General features: G+C 29.4%; 1 protein-coding gene and 1 long non-coding RNA gene across 3 annotated transcripts; one reads left to right on the forward strand and one right to left on the reverse strand.

Moving 5' to 3' along the window:
- The first annotated feature begins 321 nt into the window (after positions 1 to 321).
- Positions 322 to 2,665, forward strand: LOC8286384. Of its 2 annotated transcripts, XR_001535617.3 has the most exons (3): positions 872 to 1,957; positions 2,131 to 2,174; positions 2,364 to 2,665. It is a non-coding gene; the product is annotated as an uncharacterized LOC8286384 (long non-coding RNA). The 2 variants fall into 2 exon arrangements; XR_001535616.3 differs by having other exon boundaries at positions 322 to 2,174.
- A 12,417-nt stretch (positions 2,666 to 15,082) lies between these two features.
- LOC8286382 lies at positions 15,083 to 19,510 on the reverse strand. The gene is made up of 2 exons (XM_015722766.3): positions 18,981 to 19,510; positions 15,083 to 15,813 (listed from the first exon to the last, which is right to left on the reverse strand). The coding sequence occupies exons 1-2, from the start codon at positions 19,140 to 19,142 to the stop codon at positions 15,259 to 15,261; spliced, it is 717 nt and encodes a 238-aa protein (XP_015578252.1). The 5' UTR covers positions 19,143 to 19,510; the 3' UTR covers positions 15,083 to 15,258.
- Between the last annotated feature and the right edge of the window lie 48 nt (positions 19,511 to 19,558).

Below are 19,558 nucleotides of genomic sequence, written 5' to 3' on the forward strand. Positions count from 1 at the left end.
GTTGCTGTAAATCATCTTTTCTAATGGTAAGGTTGTAGAAAATCCTAATGCACATGGCAGATCAAATAAAGCTGCTGCTTCCAAATCATTGGATATGGAAAAACTCTAACTGTTACTATATATATGGATTATGGATATCAAAGTACCTAGTACACTTTCACTCATATTTCTGAATATTTCAACCTTAGCTACTAGTTTTAAATAACTCATTATTAATTATGGGGGCACACATCCTTCTAGGTTATGTTATTGGTTAACTTTGTTTGACCTCACAACTTCCACCTTTTGATTATCTCTATAACTTGAAAAAGGCTCTGCATATACCTAATTAGGTTTAATTAATTGATTACTAAAAGACTAGCAAAAAGGTAACGCGTAATAGTTAGGGCTAACTTATTAATAATATTTAACAAACATGTGCTAGAATACCAATTAATATTAGTGGGTAGATAGGGAAAAGAAAAGGACTCAAACTTAAGTGAAAATACTATTACCTTTGATTGATATACACTACTTACTTGTTATATATCATTTGTAGCATTATAGGGTTATTAAATTTACTTCATTCCTAGAAAGAAGAAGAAGAAGAATATTTGTTAATCTTTTTCCATATTCCATATGCAATTTTATGCATGGTTAACGTGAAGTACTTTCTGGGTTGTTAGGAGGTTAGGGAATGTGTCCTATAAAAGTTTTATCTGGTGAGAAGCGGTTAGAAAATTAGAGAGTACATAGGACAGGCTATGTAGTGGTACTCTTAGAAAACTTTAAGTATCTACCCTTATCAGTCATTTTTCTTTTGGGAAGGGTAACTGCCTTATCAGTCTTTCCGAATGAAGGTTCCTTTCTTCCTATAAATAGACCCCATTGGCTGCCTCTTATAGGTCATCCCTCTACTTCTCTAACTCCCAAAACTGTTCTATATTTCCTTTTAAAGAAACTTTCTTTTCCATGTTGATATTCTCTATACTCTAATAAACCCAAACTTCTTCAAGGCTACATATATATATATATAGATGGGGATCATTAGCTAGCTAGGGAGAGCAGAGGGAGGAGGCACTAGTGGTGATGTTGTTGACAGAAGATAGAGAGCACAGATGATGATGTGCAATGACTTTTTCTGCATCTCACTCCTTTGTGCTCTCTATGCTTCTGTCATCACCTTCAGCCCCCACTCTCTCCTTTGCTGTTCCAATCCTCTTCTATAACTCTGTTGTTTGTTTGTTTTTTTCACTAATTTCTTAATCTTCCATCCGTTGTTACATATGTTCCTCACTACCCACATCAATCATTATGATTTTCCTTTGTTTTCGTTTTTGTTTTTCTTGGTTCTCTGTTCTTTTTTTTTTTTTCTCTGAACTTCAAAACCCGCAAGTAGCACGAGATGTTTCATGTCATGGGACTGATTCTTGCTGATGATTTATCAAAGGCTAGGGAAAGTAAGCAGCATCAGTTGTGTAACAATTGGTAGAACATAAAATGCGGTACCATCTATTTCTTATGATGTTTTCACATATACTCAATTAAGTTTTATGCTCAAGATAATATGATACCAAAGTGCTTTGATTGAAATTTTCAAATTGTTAGTGCGTCTTCAAAATCCCTTTGAGTTATCTGCAGAAGATAAATGAAGAACTCCATCAGCCAGCTAGCTGAGGACAAGTGCATACAAGTATATCTGGGAACATAAGCGAAAGGCATCTTGTTTGATATTATTGGGTAAAAAAAATGCTGAGGCAGTTGAAAGGCAAAATTGCTTTCTTTATGTTGAAGAAGATGAATCTGACAACATTTTTTGTTGCTATATATGCTTATTAGATATTTAGAACTAAAGTGATTCCTAAAAGCAGTAGGTAGGTACCACATGCTTTGTGGAGAAGGGGCATATATTTAAATTATTGGTGTGTTAGTCATTAAGGAATGTGAATGTGATGATAAAGCTGCACAAAGGCACAAGGTATATAGTTTCCCAAATTCCAAAATGATATAGTTCAATTTGTTACTATAGCAAGATTCAATAATTTAGCTTGGACCAGGATACAATTTTCAGATAGATATATACCTTTATGATATGTAGGAACTCTAGAGATTCTGTTACAATTCATACTTATATCCATGAATGTGATGCAGGAACTTTTCCATTTAAACTGACCGGTGAACATCATAACAAACAGGTAAATAACACATAATCTGAGTATTTTACCCTTGATTGTCAGATGATTAATACATATTGTGCCACTTGTATATATCGGCTTGTGTATAAATATGGACATTACATCTAAGATAATTATATATAACCATTATTATATATAAAGTTGCTGATACAACATTTTTCTCTGTGTTCCTTGAGAAATTTCTTGCAGGGCAATGAGAAACCAAATATTTCTTTCTTCTACTGTGGACATGGAAATAACAGCAGAAGCTTTAATGGTTGCCTAGTTCTTGAGGCTTGCCTCCGCTTGTAATTAAACAAAAAAAGAAACACTCTTCTTCTGAGGGCTGATATCTATTTCTGGAATTTCGTCAGCAAATAATGTATTACCAAGTCATTAGGCAGCAGAAATGCTGATCTCTAACTGCTCCCTCTGCAAGAAATTGTTGTACAGCTTCCTGAAAAAGGAGCAAAGTTCAGAAAATGAGAGACAATTTTTAGGCCTTCATGAAATTCTTTGTCTACATATTGAGCAACTATATGCTGTACCCATTATATATTTACTTTTTAACTTATCTTGTTTGGTAAAGCTTATATTGTATTTGGAATCTTACAAATGATGGTGTAATAGAATTTAGTTATAAATGAACTTTTATGCATAGTGACTTTATTAATTATAATATAATAACCCTACTAGATTAGATTATTAATAAGAATTCTATCTATACTGTTAGAGGCAAGTAAAAATAAAATTACTGTAGAAGACAACATAATTACATAATAGTTGAACAAAAGAAAAGTTGTAAATTCTCTTGATTTTGATACACTAAGTATTAACTAATTTCATGGAGTTGAGAACATAGATTTTCTTTTTTTCTTTTTTTTTTAATTTCTTGAGGATCCAAATATGTGTTATATGGTGGATTTAGCCAACAATTCCACCATTTTACAAATTTTAAATTGGTACCAAACACCCTCTTTATTATATGCTTAGATCATCTTCATTTGCATGTTTTTTGGTATCAATAGATATGTAAAATCTAAATTTAGCAATTAATAAAAATAGAGATTTTATTGGAATAATTATATTAATAGTTACTTAACTTTATATTAAGATTCATTTTAATTATATACTTCTTTATTACAATAATTTAACTAAGTTAGATAGAAAATCTAGTTGTTTAATTTGCTAGAATAATGACATGTCTAAAGCATCCAATGTTAGATTAATACATATTTTAAAAAATTGACAAGTCATTATTTTAGTCGTTAAATCATTTAATCAAATTATTAACTTAATCTAAAATTAAACTCAACTCTAGACTTCAGAAATCCTCTAGACTTTAATAATAAATCTAAACCCAACTTTAGACTTCATAAATCTTCCAGACTTTAATAATAAATCTTAATTGTTATTTTTTTCTTATTTTTTATTTTTTTAAAATTATTTATTGTTACAATCACATTCTCGTTTTTCAGCTTAATTAATTTATATTAACTACTTTTTTTATTTTTTAATTTAAATAATATTTTCAAAGTAAAAAATAAAATAATAATGACAATAAATAAAAAATAGAAAAAGTAAAATATAAAAAAGGAAGAGTATCAAACCATCAAATTAATAATATTTTTGCACTCGTTTATATTTAAATTATTATTTATTTTTTGTTTCTTACGTGTTCACGTGTCTATTTGAGAATGTGTGATCGATTTCTATTTGGTGCAAGAATTTTAATATCAAATGAATGTTTAAATATCAAATTAATTAAATCTGAATGCTAATTGCAAATTAACGAATATATAGAACTTGTTGCATATGAGTGTATTTTCTCCTAGTTGTCTATGATGCTAGTCCATTGAGATTAATTTTTGAGAATTGGATTCAATGCTTCCCTTTAAAGCTTAACAATTAGAAATTTTATTTTATAATATTAGAGATTCTATGTCGTAGATTTATAAAATTTAGAGTTTTTTTTTCAATGAATAAACAACCAAAATTTAAACAAGTGAACAATCTGTTATTCAACTTAAAACTAAATAATTGTAATGAAACAAAAAAAAATTATATAACTAAAATAAAACTTAGTGTAAGTTAAATAACCATTTATACAATTATTTTAAGATTCATTTGAATTTTTATTTTATTTTTTATTTAATATTCAAAATTAATTTAACTAATTTAGAGGTGTCGAGTAAAATCATTACGGATAGTAAAATACTATCTCAGAATTATTTATTATATGAGTTTGGTAAATACAATAGAATTATTGTTAGCATTGGCACACACATCCAATAAAAAATAAACCACATTAAATAATACTACATCATCTAGAGTAATTGATTTCAACTTAACTATATAGACATATAATTAAAAACACTTAAAATCAATTATTTGAGATGATATATGGCATCATTATCCGATGTTATTCATTTTTATTATATATATATATATACCCAGAATCTCATATTCTTATGTCCTACATTCCACACTAATAATACTTATTACTGTTTTTCTTTTCCTTAAAAAAATGTTATTAAGTTGTCTTGTTTTTGTGTTTGAAAGAATTTGGGTGCATAAGTCAAATATCAATGTGAAATTCATGTTTTTCCCATTTGAGATTATTAATAAAATGAATTATTATAAAGTTTTAAAAAAAGAAGTTAAATATCAATGTTTTAATTACACAACAAGGCAAGCTAATAATATCAAAGCTGCTCAATCAAACCCTACTACCCAATTCAATTTTAGTAGATATCCCTGTTAAGAAAATAATTAATTTCCTTCCTTAGGAGAATGAAAAGTTCTTTTGAGAATGCAATTGTGTAAAAACTAGGCGTAAGTCAGTTTGTATAAATAAAATACTTATATAACTATGATATTAATAATAAAAATATAATATTCAACTTTCTTATGTATTAAAATAAAAGGTATATAAAAAGTTCTAATTCAAATAAAAAAGTATGGTGAGATTTTTCACAAATTAGAAAAGCACTAAATTTTGAGTGTTATAACGAAGTATGGACATGACATCGACACTAATATAATATCTATATCTGTAGTGCACTTGGCGCATTAATGCATTTGGACACTTTTCACAATTTGATCGGCTCTTTTTAATTTTAATCTTTATTCAAAATAATTGGCTACCTCCTAAATACACAAATAAGATAACCTTCACTGGTTACTTGTTTGCCTTTGTTTCTTCTTTCCAAAAGTATAAAAGAACTTTTCAGTTAAATTTTTATACTTCATTTTTCTTATTTTAAAGAGTCATTAAATATAAATTAACAGGCAAAAAATTAAAAAAAATTCACAGATTTAATTAGAATCTGTTTAATTCAGTTGATTAATGCAGCTAGTAGTTAGTAACTGATAGCTAATAGTTGATAAATTAAACCGTCTGGTAGAATTTTATTAGCTGTTATTGTGAGTTTATTAATTGACCATTGAAGGTATAATTATCGTTAAATATATTATACTATATTATATTATATTTAATGATACAAATTAATAAAAATAATTTATAATAATTAAAAAATCTAAAATTAATTTTTTATTTCAATTATATTTATTATTAAAAATATTTATAAAAATTATTTTAAAAATATAAATTTAAATTTAAATTCTACTAATAAAATTTCTTAATTTCAAATACTATAATTTTAAATATTATAACTATTTAACTATTAAAAATAATTATAAAATAATAATATTTATTTTAAAATATAAAAATTTAATTATATGAAATCAATTTAAAGTAAGTTATTACTAATAAGTTTTAATAAGAGTAATAGTGTCCAAATAAATAAAAAAATCAGCTATCAATTGATAAGAAAAAATACTAAAATAAAATTAATAAAATCAGATGTTATTTTTTTAAATCTTTACCAAAATATTTAATATAGTTCTTCAGTAAGAAACAGCTATCAGTTTTATAAGTTTTTATCAAATACTTTTATATACTTATTAAGTGAAAAACAGCTACCGGCTGCATCTAACCTCTTAATCAACCAACCTCTTAAATTCCTATTATCCAAATTTTCACTTTTACCCTTTTATAAGGGTTGAATTGAACCAAATTTATTAACTTTTTAACTAGTGGAGGCCAGTAAAATCTAAAGCAATAATATATTTTAAATATAAATAACTAAAATTCAAAACTAATACCATTAAGATTTAAAAAAAAAAAATTACACCGAATAATGATTAGCAAGTACCACATCTCTCAACTACCCTCCACCACCGCCTTGCCTCCACTACTGACCAAAGAAAGCGTCACACTGTTATCTGATTTATTTAAATAACAAATAAAAGCTTACCTGAAAATGACTTCTTATTGTAGGTTATTTCCAGATGCATCAACTGGAAACATTATAGGAAATTCTTTTTTTTATTTTATTTTATTAATAGTCATATCGACATGTTGGGTGTCATATCTTGTTTGAATTTGTATTTATTCAAGTAAACATTCTTTCATGCAAATGCTGCACCATGGAACTCAAACTCAACATCTTTAACCCCAAATGACTGAACATCAATTAATAGGGAATTCATCACTTTGACCCACGCCTCATTCGCAAATTGAATAAATTAAGAGCTCAAATTGAACACACTCTTTAAAGGATTCATGATAGTAATTATTAAATCCTTTTAAGATGATCGAAATAGATTTGAACAAAGAATTAGGAACCCATAATTATTCCTCAACCGGAAAAAGAATTAATCACAGATATCATTGGATGGAATTGCATGTTTTGTCTTCATAAGGGAGAGTATACCAATTGGGAAAGATTTGAATAGGTCATGTGTCCAAATCATCCCAGGACAGGACTTTCAAAACAATCCCAACTTTTCCACTTCTAAAGCTTAATCCAACGGTGGAAAAGCCTCCAAAGACTTTCACATTCTGAAAAGGAGATGAGTGGGTCTTGTGAAGTGAAAGCTGAAAGAACAAAGCAAATGAATGAATCCATCCAATTCATATCCTTTGTGTCATTTCTCTCTTTGTTTAAGAAATAAATTAAGTAGGACCATAACTTGAAAGAGATTACAATTTGACTCCCTCAATCTTAAATCTAAGTTTCTTTCTTATTATCCAGAATATTTCTTTTTTTAATCTCTAAAGTATGTTTGGATTTTATTTGGTACCCAAATTATTACTTTTCATTAGCATTATAAAGTCTCTTATTCAATTTGAAATACATAATATAATTTAATATGCTTCATGTGGAATTTCAACAGGATATTCAAGCATATCTTCAGTAATCTCCTTACTAAATAGAATTAATTAGTAACTTTAACTTTGTTTTTATTAAGATTCTTAGATAATTTTCATTTAATTCCAAAACTTTCTCATTTCATCATTTTTTAGTAATATATAATAAGATAAAGTTTAAAAAATTGGCTGCTTGTTGATTAAACTTACCATGCAAATATTGCCCTTAATAACATGCAAAAACTTGAAAACTTTTCTAAATTATGTGGAAGTTGGACCATACATGAAACATTAATTATATCTCTTACCTCTAAAGCAAGAAGATCCAAAGTATAGATATAAAGTTCAGTTTTACAAATTATTTAGCAGACCTTACAGTCTTTGAGGACAACTTCAGCATAATTGATGTTTTGGTACCTATTTTTATAACCTTAGAAATTGACTGCTGAGGAAAAAGACTTCATGAGAACACCTCCTTTTTTCAGTAGTGGCACCCACAGATTATGGCCCTCCACCATGTGTTTTGCTCGTACACCCTAAACAATACCTAAAGAATACCGGTTAGAACTGGTCCTCCAGAGTTGCTTATTCAAAGAATCGAACTAATTCAACCTTGTCATTTCTTCAAATGCATATATTCTGTTTTCTTTTTATTCCTTTTTTTGTTTTTTTATCTTTTTATATTTATATTTTTTTCTCCTTTTTAGTTATTCGGTAAAGATACTTAAAACTTAAGAATATTAACGTCTGACTATTTTTTTTTTATTTTTTATAATCTGACTAATTTTAAATCTTTACAGCTACTCAATTCTAATATGATTGAATTTAGATTTTTGCGAGTCAATTAACTTTAGATTTTGGGCTAGTTGTATCTGGACCAATAGAGAAGCAAGAGGAAAATTCTACTTATTAGAGAATCTATAAAGTGGTGGCAAATTTTGAATGGAGAGAGATGTAGGATAAGGAACTAATTGTTCATAAAAATCTCTTGGATTCAAGCAATAGGCCTCTTATTCTATTATTGGAAGGATGGCCAAAAAAAATAAAAATAAAGAAGAAGATGCTTCAGATTTGAATTGAAATAGCTTAAAGATGAACCGTCTAAAGAAGTGGTTTGCCCAACTTGGCAAATATTTGCTTAAACTGGCTAAGAAGCTCTGGGAGCATAAAATCATTTATATTGAAATGAATATTATAAGATCTTATGAAATATATTTATAAATTTATAATTTATAATCGAAATAAAAGTTTACTTAAAATTATATATATTTAAATTTGTAAAATTAATTATATAAAATTTCTAAATAAATTCTATTTTAGTAAGTTAATTTATTTTATAAAACTAAAATATTCTTTTAACTTTACCATTTCATTTTATTTTCTTTCATGATGTGAATCTTATAGTTATTATTTAAAACATCAAACGTAATAATTTATTTATAAATATATTCTAAATAATGAAATAAATTCTTTAATGAATTTTAACTAAAAAGGAAATAGGGTAGGAGCATTTTAGCAATTTAAAGGAATGGATACAAGAAGTAGCAACTAGGACCTATGTTAATGGGAATATTCTAGATAGGAGGAAGAACAATTCTTACTGACCTCTCTTGATAGACTATAGAGAATGGTGGGACAATATTGGTTCAAATGCTATTGGGTTAAATCCTTTTATGCAAGAGATAGTAACTCAAAGTTCTTACATGCCTCTGCTAAAGGAGAATGAAAAACCAAACTCTCATACATAAGGACAATGACAAATGGATTAAAGATCTAACTAATTGAACCAATAGATAAGAGATTTTTATGTAAGTTCTATGCAGCTGGTAGTATCAATATCAGTGACTATTAAAAGAATGATCCTTATTGAAGTTAATATTCACCTAAAAGAAGTTCCAATAGGAATATAAAAAGAAAAAAGATTGTTTTTGACTTAGGGATTCACAAGGCCTCCAAGGCTTGATGGCTTCCAAGAACTCTTTTACCAATAATTTTTGAACCAAATAGGTATTCACATTATTATTGTAGTGCCTAGATTAAGTTCAAAGTAGGCACCAACTCAAACTGCATAAGAATCTACTATATAAAATCACTATCCAACACTTAACAAATTTCTGTTGATTTTAAAATTATTTAATACATTATAAATCAATTTCAAATTTGTGCAATCTTCAATTGTGACAATTTCTTTGCCTTTCAACTATTTATGCTCCATTTCTAATTCTTACTTTGCAGCTGATTGTTGTTCATCTTCACAGTCTTCTATTATTTGTCATGTGATTTATATGATTGTTGTTTATTGGCCAGCATTTTGAGGAGCTTAAAGTGGTAAAGCATGAAGCTCCAAATAACTCATATTTTTTAGGTTATTCTATTGTAGCTTTTGCATTATTTTGTTGTTATTATTGAGAATTGTGAATCTTTCCTTTATGTCCTAATCCATCATATGGCCTCCATCAACACTTGTAATGTGGATGATTTTTTTTATTTTTTTTTACAATAATGGTATAAAGTTTAGTTTTGTTCTTATCAACATTGTAATTTTGGGATTTGGAGAGCAGAGACCTTCCATATAACCTTCTTCTATTATAAGTTTTCTTTGTTCTTAGTCTAAAGTGCCTTAAGACTTTTGCCAAGGTGATGCTTAAGAGATTTTAGTGCAATTGTAGCCTCAAAATACTTTTTAGAAATATAACAAGCAATTATTGGAAAATTCTAAAATTAGAAAAATTAGTTATTGGCAATATTAAAAAGTTTGTCTGCATATTCTTTAATTGTTTCTAACTTTTTATTGGTATGTGAAGACACATTGTAGGGCGCTCTATTTTTTTTTCCATTGAAGCTGAACGTAAACTCGTGGTCAACGAACTTTATATAAATTTTTGAGAGGCTCTCTTCACCAATTAGCATATTAGTATAGTTGAGATTTCCCTTAGGGGAGGGGACTTCCACCAGCGGTTGCTCGAGAGCCAACGACAGTGCTATCCTCTTGGATCACTTGGAGCGATTTTATTATAAATGATTGAAAAATGAATCCAATTAGAATGTTTGTTATTTTATATGAAATATCATCTGCATCTCAAATTCTCGAATTAGATTTAGTACTTGTATTCCTTTAATTCTTTCACTTTCTTCATATTCTTGCTTTAGAAAGTTCCGTATTTCATTAGTTATTCTTAGTATCATGATTCTGTTAAAAATGGTTAGTGATACAATTATGCATAAGCTTGATCTTACTCTTGATTTTTCTTTTTTTTTTTTTGCCTTTTCTCTTGCAATTTTCTGTTTGTGCCATGGTTGGATAATCGAGCAAGGGAGAAACATCATATCATGCTTCAATAGTCTCCCATAGGTTATTAGCATCAAGATATGCTTTCATTTTGACAATCCACAATTAATAATCTCTGCCATAAAAAAATTAGAGGTGCAATTGGAGTGTAGAAATTGTATGAATTCATTTCTATGATAATCTCATAGGTCCTTCAAGAAATATGCTTTGATACCGTTGGTGGTGTCTTTATATATGTAGAGAACACAAGAAATAAGATATATGCGAACATATATAATTCCAGAATTGGATATCAACTTATAGCTAATTTAATTTTTTTATTTATTTGGATATTATTATCTTTATTAAAATTTATTAGTCAATAATTTACTTCAAATTGATCTCATATAATTAAGTTTTTATATTTTAAAATAAATAATAATAGTTAAATAATTATAATATTTAAAATTATAGTATTTGAAATTAAAAAATTTATTAGTAGAATTTAAATTTAAATTTTTATTTTAAAATAATTTTTATAAATATTTTTAATAATAAATATAATTGAGCTAAAAAATTAATTATAAAGCTTTTAATTATTATAAGTTATTTTTATTAATTTGTATCATTAAATACAATATAATAAAATAAGATATTTTTAACGATAATTATATCTTCAATGGTCATTTAACATACTAACAACAACCGCTAATAAAATTTTATTAGATGATTTAATTTATCAGCCATCAGCTATCAGCCACCGGCTATCAGTTGCATTGGTCAACTGAATAAAACATACCCTAATTGAATTTGTGGGCTTTTCTTAACTTTTTATCTATTAATTTATATTTAATGACTCTTTTAAAACAATCAAAGGTAGAATTGGACAAAATGGAGCATAAAAATTTAGCTGTATTTTCCCAAACTTTTAAGGGCTTTTTTGTGCTTTTGGAAAGAAGAAACAAAGGCAAACAAGTAACTAGTCAAGGTTATCTTATTTGTCTATTTAGGAGGTAGCCAATTATTTTGGATAAAGATTAAAATTAAAAAGAGCCGATCAAATATAAAGAAAGAAAATGATATTATGGATTTAAAGAGGATAATATCTTTATTAAAAATGAGGCTGAATTATTAATATAGTCCGTGGATACAACTTTATAGAAGAATCTGCTGCTCCAATAAAGAATTATAATCTATCTGACATTTAACTTAATAGAGGCAATATCAAATTAAAATAATTAAATAAAAATACTAATTAAATAAAGAAAATATTTATATAATATAAACCAATCAAATAAAAATTAAAAATATGAATAAAACATTAATATTAAATTGATATTTGTTACCCAGGAATGCAATATCAAAAACCCGATCAAATCCAAATCAAAACCTATTTATTAGAATCGAATAAGATCGGGTACCAAATAATAGCAACCCCTGGTTCAGGGTAAGAGTAGCATGGCAAGTTGGTCGTGCAGGTTTTGTTAAGAGAGTAGGAAGAGGGCAGCATATTGGATGATGCGAAAGAGGCAAACCAAAAGGTGAGCGGACAACAGTGAAGAGTGAGGGGATAATGGGAGCCGCCATTTTTGAGCAACAACTTGTTCATCGGACAAATTAATGAGGGACAGAAAAGGATTGGTTATATATATTTGAGCAGTGCTGAGAGAGAAATGGCCCAAAACCCTTTGATGTTACAAGACGAAAGTACATGGCATCATATAAGAATACAGAGCTGACAGTGAAGCATCAACTATGTAATTGGTTGTTCCTGTATTGGCGAACAAACCCAAAAACAATCAGGAATACTTTTCCAATTGTAATTGGTGTCTGCTCCAAAGATTATCCACGAACCACATGAGCAAATCAGGTTCAACCATATTGAGTTAAGTAATTACTATTAGCAGTGCTTCTCAAAAACATGGGATTTTGGCAGTCATGATCATACTTGTAAGGATAGGGTTTCTGACAATTAAGTATCAGGAAAGAATTGGAATCAAATACTTATTCTATCTTTGTTTTGTATAACTACTGTATTCGGCTAAAATATATAAAATTTATATATTTTGATTAGAATTTAATTTAATTTAAAATTTTATATAATTAAATTTATATAATGCTAACACATGAGCATATTGTCTTTTTAATCATAATCGGGCTTTGTCAATTGGCCACTTACTTTTTAGAAAAAATGATAAAAGTATTTTTTTTTTTTACTGTACTAATATATTAAGAGTAAGATTTTAACCTTTTTTTTTCAAAAATTACAGTTTTTATTATTTTTTTATTTCTTTGATTATTTTTTAATAAAACAATTAAAAAATAATTAAAAGACAAAAAAAAACTGAAAAATAATCAAAAATAATTATACTGTAATTTAAAAAAAAAATATATATATATATATATATATTTTTTTTATTAATTTTAAGATATTCTACACTTTCTACCACATTTATAAAGCTCAACCAACCCACCGTTAATGCTCCACAAGTTCTCTGAATTAACTTAAAGATCAAAGTTTCTGGGCTTCTTCGCCAAATGCCTTTGAGGGCTGTCGCAGGTTTGAGCGGTTGGGAAGCTAACAAATGGGAATGATTACGTAAATGAATCAAGCTGGTCGCGAACTGTTTCCACTTTGGCTCCATAAAACTCGTTTGAGTTTATTTATTAAGCTAAACCAGTTGAATTCAAATTTGATTATCATAATCTCGATTATTATAGAGTCAAACTCAAACTTACTAGCGTTCGGCTCGCTTGACCTCACTCAAAACTGGTTTATCAACCATCTTATTTATAAATTTAAAAATTAATTTTACTAGTATTCTTTTCAACTTGATAAATATTTTATTAAATTTTAATATATTTTTCTTTATCTAACAACAATTATCTTTATTAAATATACATAATTTAACAAGTGAAACAAAACAAGATAAAAGTATTTACTAAATCATATAAATGTCCAATGACTATTAATATGAATATTTTAGTTTAATACAAGGGAATATATAATAGAAAAATTAGTAAATTTTTTTATTTTTTATTATAGATATTTGAATCTTAATATGCGACTTATATTAAGGATGAAAATGTTTGAGATTATGAAATTTGTTGTATTCTAATATGCAACTAATGTCATTGCTTCTTAGTGTGTTATCTTATGTATGTCTAATTAATGTTTATTTCAAGATTTTTATTTTATTTTTGCATGTAATTTATTTTTAATTAAGAAAAATTTATAATTACATATTTGGTAAGTTTGAGTTTAAAATTAGACTTGAATGCAGGCTGAATTTGAGTCTGAATTCAACTTGCATTCGAATTTATAACCAATCTAATTATGAGTTTTGATCTCGAACCGAGCTTGGATTTAAAATAATTAAAATAACCTGAGATCCAACTTGAAAATATAAAAAATAATTAAACTCAAACTGAATTTTGTTTAAGCAAGTGAAGCCCGAATATTAAAAAATTTTAGCTTGATTCGAATCGATTGTAAGCATAGGAAAGATAGAGGCAGAACTCATCAAATGCCCTGTCATTTTACCGCACAAATCATTCGCTCAAAAACTCATGGTAAGGGTATCATCTGACCACACAATATACATCTATGCTCATTTCATTCATTCATTAGCTTAATGGCACCAAAAATCTTGTAAACCTCTGCGGTTTGGTGCAAATTTGTTTTTTCTAGGAATAAAAATAGGCCTAGTTTAACCGCTTTAAAGCAATTTTGGCGTAATAGTTATCTTTGTTAAAGAAAAAAAAGAAGTATCCTCATTGGTATATTTGGACCAACATTGCTCTTAATCGATTTACCAAAAGAAATAGAAAGAGAGTTGGTATCGTTACTTAGTTAGCTTTTCTTTCAATACTTTTAATGTGTTTATTTAATAAAATTTAGATTTTGAGTAATTTACATAAAAAGTTACATATTAGATAAATACATGTGAATTTCACCAAAATTTTATACATTTTCATTGAATGAATCCATAATACTTTCATTATAAATTATGGGCACCGTAGAATTCACATTCACTAGCATATAAAGGTTTTAGATTTTAAGTGTCATGAATATTGGTGAGAGTTGATCTCTTTTGTAACAAGAGTTCACTAACTAAACAGCTTTATCTATTGGCAAGTTTTAATGTACTCATTATTGTGTCTTGAATTGAAAAAAGACTAGATCAACTTCTTGTGTCCAACTTCAGGAACTGGGTTCTTACAATTCCAGTGGGCAGTTTGATAAAACTCATGTGAAAGATATGACACGCACTGTGCAAAGTTCAGGATTCTTTTGGTCATTCAGCTCAAAAATCATGACTCGCCAATAAAAGTGCCCTAATGCCTTCAAGAACGGCTTCCAATATCTCTTAGACCCGCAACCTACTGTTTCATGACTAAGGACATAAGAAAGAAGAACAAAAGTATTATGCAGACAGCAGTGCATTTGCAGAAGCACATGGGTGCAGACAACTTTAAACAGGCTGTTGAAGGCTTTATGTACATGGAAAAGTTCAGTAATATTGAAGTTACATACAAGTTGCTAATCTGAGTTTTAGGTCCCTATGTTTAGAGCACTTGCAACGACTAGTACCTTCTATTCTAAATAGCACTCAGGGCGATTAAACACCCGACTCCACATCATCGGTTTTTGTTCCCTCTTTGAATGACTGAGTATGAAGATGCCTTGTAAAACTACTAGTTGTGTCCAAGAAATAAAGAACAAAACACATCATGAAACAGCACACAAACATGGGAATTGGCCCAAAGATCCATAAAAACAGAGGGAATGACACATAGAAAGCTCGCAATCCAAGGGACCAAAAAATACTTCCTCGATTCAAGTTTCGGGCAACATACTCAATGCACTCCTTTTTGTCCATTGATGTAGGCAAAGTAGCCAAGAAGCTAACATGAGCATAGTATCGGATCGACTGCACATTACAAAGAAAGGCAACAAGGAAGCATAACAAAATCGTGAAATACTTAACTGAAGAAACAATGGAGCTTTTATTTCCATAAACTAGCTGAGATGCTGTATTGCCAGAATTAGATGTGCTGCTCACAAAGACACTGATCAATGAACTTAGAGTGATTGCTGTTGTTGCTAAAAGGGTAGATGCCATTATATTGTTTCGTATTGTTTGAACTGCTAAAACCCCATTCTTTAGAGGGTCCTGAAAATCACAATATCGTTTCAAATCCATGTGTTAAATTCTATTATAAGTTTTTTGAATAAGATACATACACAGATAGCATTATCCACCTCACAGACAAATATCAACTTTTTTCACTAAACAAATAAAATAAACTTTTGTCACTGGCGCCCACCTCCTCCTCAGTGCTTCCCTCTCTCCATCAAAGTCTATTTCACCTAAAATCATTTCCACTACCACCAATACCAAAGCTTGAAGTGCAAAAGATCAAAAATGGATCTGCAGACTTAGAGCATCACTCTTACACGTGGTTATCTTGCATGTGCATTTCATTGGAAGCAGACAAGAAAGTGCCTTCTGTAAGATGAGCAAATTCTCTTATATATGCTTATTCTCTTCTTAATTAAAACACCAGATTAACTACTGATGCATCGTAGTTAAAAGACTAAAAGATGATTCAACTATTAATGCTATCATCCCCAAGATGAACATAAATGCTAGAAATTGTTACTCCTAGGAGTTACATGCTTGACAGGATTACTTAAATAGCTTCACAGGCATCAGGCGAGCATCTTAATTAAGTCACATCACCAAAGTTTATGAAGAATTTCACATTAGGTAGGTAAGCACAGTCCGCATGACCAACTTTTCATTTTCAAGAAAGGGTCTAAAGGTCTGGGATCATCTTTTGTAATCTCCATACAAACTGTCACAACATAAAAATATTGACACGACCTCTTTTCTACAAATTGCTTCAGGTTTTGCTGCTGTTGAAGAATGTCAAAGATTAAAAAAAAGAAAAAGAAAAAATAATTCCACCTCGAAAAATACATGAATGTAAAATGGCTTAAACGTGGAGAAAGTTGGCCTTAGCTCAATGCCAATTGATTTTGTGCAAGAGAAGTTCCAACCCCACTTATATGACCATGTTTCTAAGTTTGACCAACACTCTCTAATCATCTTGGCTTGCATATACGCCAAGTATGTGTTTCAAAGGGTAAAGAAAGAAGGCACATCACTATATCATTGAGCCTAATTTTCATTAGTGTTCTTAGGAAATTTTTCACATAGTTATGATTGAGTTTAGAGACACTATTGAATTTCTCTACCACAGGAAACCAAAATCTTCGTCAACCTAAGGAAAAGGATAAACCACAGAGTTCCAGTGCAGAAAAAGTAACATAGAAGGATAGCAATACAGAGTACTGACAGTGAATCTATGAAGAGATATCTAATGAATTGGCCTATATATAGGCTTACATGAATCCTACTTTAGATAAACTATCAATCCAAAAATGAATTTTAATAAGGAATACTGTCCAAAAAACAAAAGGCACCATTTAGAATTGTTAATTACAGAAAATTCACCAAGACTTTCTAGGAGGCTAGGATCAGTTTAGGACCTTTCAACATACTTGGCCATGCAACTCTATATTCCATTGGCAATGACCGTGCTTGCAGAGGAAAAAAAAAATTATAAAAAATGATAAAACTCAACTCTTGCCATCCTGCTCAGCTTCAAATTCTAGCAAAAATCCTTATGAATCTAGAAAGCATCTATTCCACCCAATTCATTCGTGACCAACCATGGACACTCATGGACATGGCATTTTCCTTGATGCCACACAGTCAACTTACCATGATAACTTGGTTTGGAATTCTCCTCTGTTTTGTTCATGAATACTTCTTATTATAATATGGCCATAGGCTACATTCATTACGTAACAAGGCATTTCCCCGTCAAAATACCATGCTCAGGCTCCATAATATGGCTGATCCTCATAGCACAATCAACTGATACAATGAATTCAATCTTCATAATGTGGTTATATCCTCTCAAGGTGACATAAATTTATCACTTTGAGGCCATTTCTTGAGATAATATTACAATGGAACAGAAGTACAGTTAGTTGATAAAGCACAAAGGGAACAAGTTGAGGTAGTCAGCCTATTTGTTGATAGTTGATTCTATTTGAAAGACATGGCGAGTAATCATCTTGTTCCAGTAACATGGCCATTTAATATCCATTTCTCTATTCATAAATGACGGTCAATCATATCCTAAAAAGCAACATGGTGGATTGTTTCTGTTATGGAAGAATTATTCATAAATGACATTCAACCATATCCTAAAAAGCAACATGGTGGATCATTTCTGTTATGGAAGAATTAACCAGCCGCTTATACTTCAAACGGAAAGTATCATATCTACCAAAAATGAAATCAACCCCCTATACTCCAAAATGAATCAAACACAATGCATTCATTCTATCTAAATGTTAACCAATACTTTTAAGTTGATATTGAACTAATCTAAATGAAAACAATTTGAGAAACAAAAGAATCCATAGTCACAAATAATTCAAATTGCAAAGTTCTTAAGGGAATAGGTATAGAACCAATGCCTAATTTTGTTAATGGTCTAAAATCAGTTATAAGTCTTCACAATTCCCATAAAAATTAAAACTATTAAACTGCAGTAAAAAATAACAATACCTTCAGTTGAAAGCGATTCTGGCTAGCAATATCTAAAAAATAAACAGGGGTACAAATTTATGAAAGCTTCTACCAATCCTATCTACTGTAAACTACAGGATACCAAAAGTGCAACAACTTTTTGAATCATTAAGAGTATCCTACGTTCAAAACATGTAATCTTAAATAAGACGCAACTTTCAAAGATCAACTGCAAGAATTTCACGATGAAGATGATTCTCCAAAAAAGAGAAAATGCACACCCGTAGGTAGAATCTCTACATGCAAGGGCACAAGAGCTAGGCTCCACGCAAGTAGCTCACAAGATTACCTAAGAAAAATTTGACACTAGCACTCCCAACCCAAATAAAATCAATAATCATAACACAAAGCCAAAGCACAACAGTACTAGCAATCAATTCAGTGGGAAGGCAACAAACTCGTATCTAAGTTTGAGACTTTGAGTAACAAACACCAGAAGGGTTCCACAGATAGTTATGATATAAATGTCAGCAATTGTATTAATAATGAGAAGACACTCTTAAGGTTATCAAAAAAGCTGCAATAATAATGAATCCACCAAATTTTGGAAATTTGCATAAAATACAAGGAGAAACATATAAATGCTTGCTGCAAGTAAGAAAAATCAAGTTAGAAGAAAAAAAGAAAAAAGAAAATAAAAAGAAGAGAAGATCGAGAAAAGAGAAAGTTACAGTCATCATGGCGTGAACCCATTGATGGCGGGACTCAGCATTGAGGCCAATAACAGTAGTCCTTGGATATTTGAATAGAGCGAAGAGCAGCCAACAGTGGTACATCGCCATCAGCAAAATACCCATTGGTACCAGCACATAATCTAACTTCGCTTCCTCCATTTCAATCCTCACTTTACTTTGCTACTCTTTGCCTCTCTCTCGCTTTCACTCTCTAGTGATCTATCTGTAAGCATATACATGTGTAGTTTACTCGAGGCAACGCCCGCATAAAAAAAAAAAAAGAGATCGAGATCGGACACAACATAAAACAGCTGTGTCACACCGTTACTGGTCATTGTAATAACTAATATTAAAATATATAGATAGAAAATTGTGGTCCATTCTTGACTTTTGCTCCTTTCTTTTTTGATTACGGATGTGAAAAAAAAAAATGTTTCTTTCAATTGCCAATCTTCTGCGAGAAAGAACAGTACAGTATCATGTTCTAATACCCCTTTGCTGTACGACTAAAATACTTGTTCTGAGAGGTAATGTTGCTGGAAATGTCTATAGGAATGTCTTTATCTATGACACTA

This window comes from Ricinus communis, chromosome 1 (genome assembly GCF_019578655.1).
Source record: "Ricinus communis isolate WT05 ecotype wild-type chromosome 1, ASM1957865v1, whole genome shotgun sequence".
NCBI classification, from domain to species: domain Eukaryota; kingdom Viridiplantae; phylum Streptophyta; class Magnoliopsida; order Malpighiales; family Euphorbiaceae; genus Ricinus; species Ricinus communis.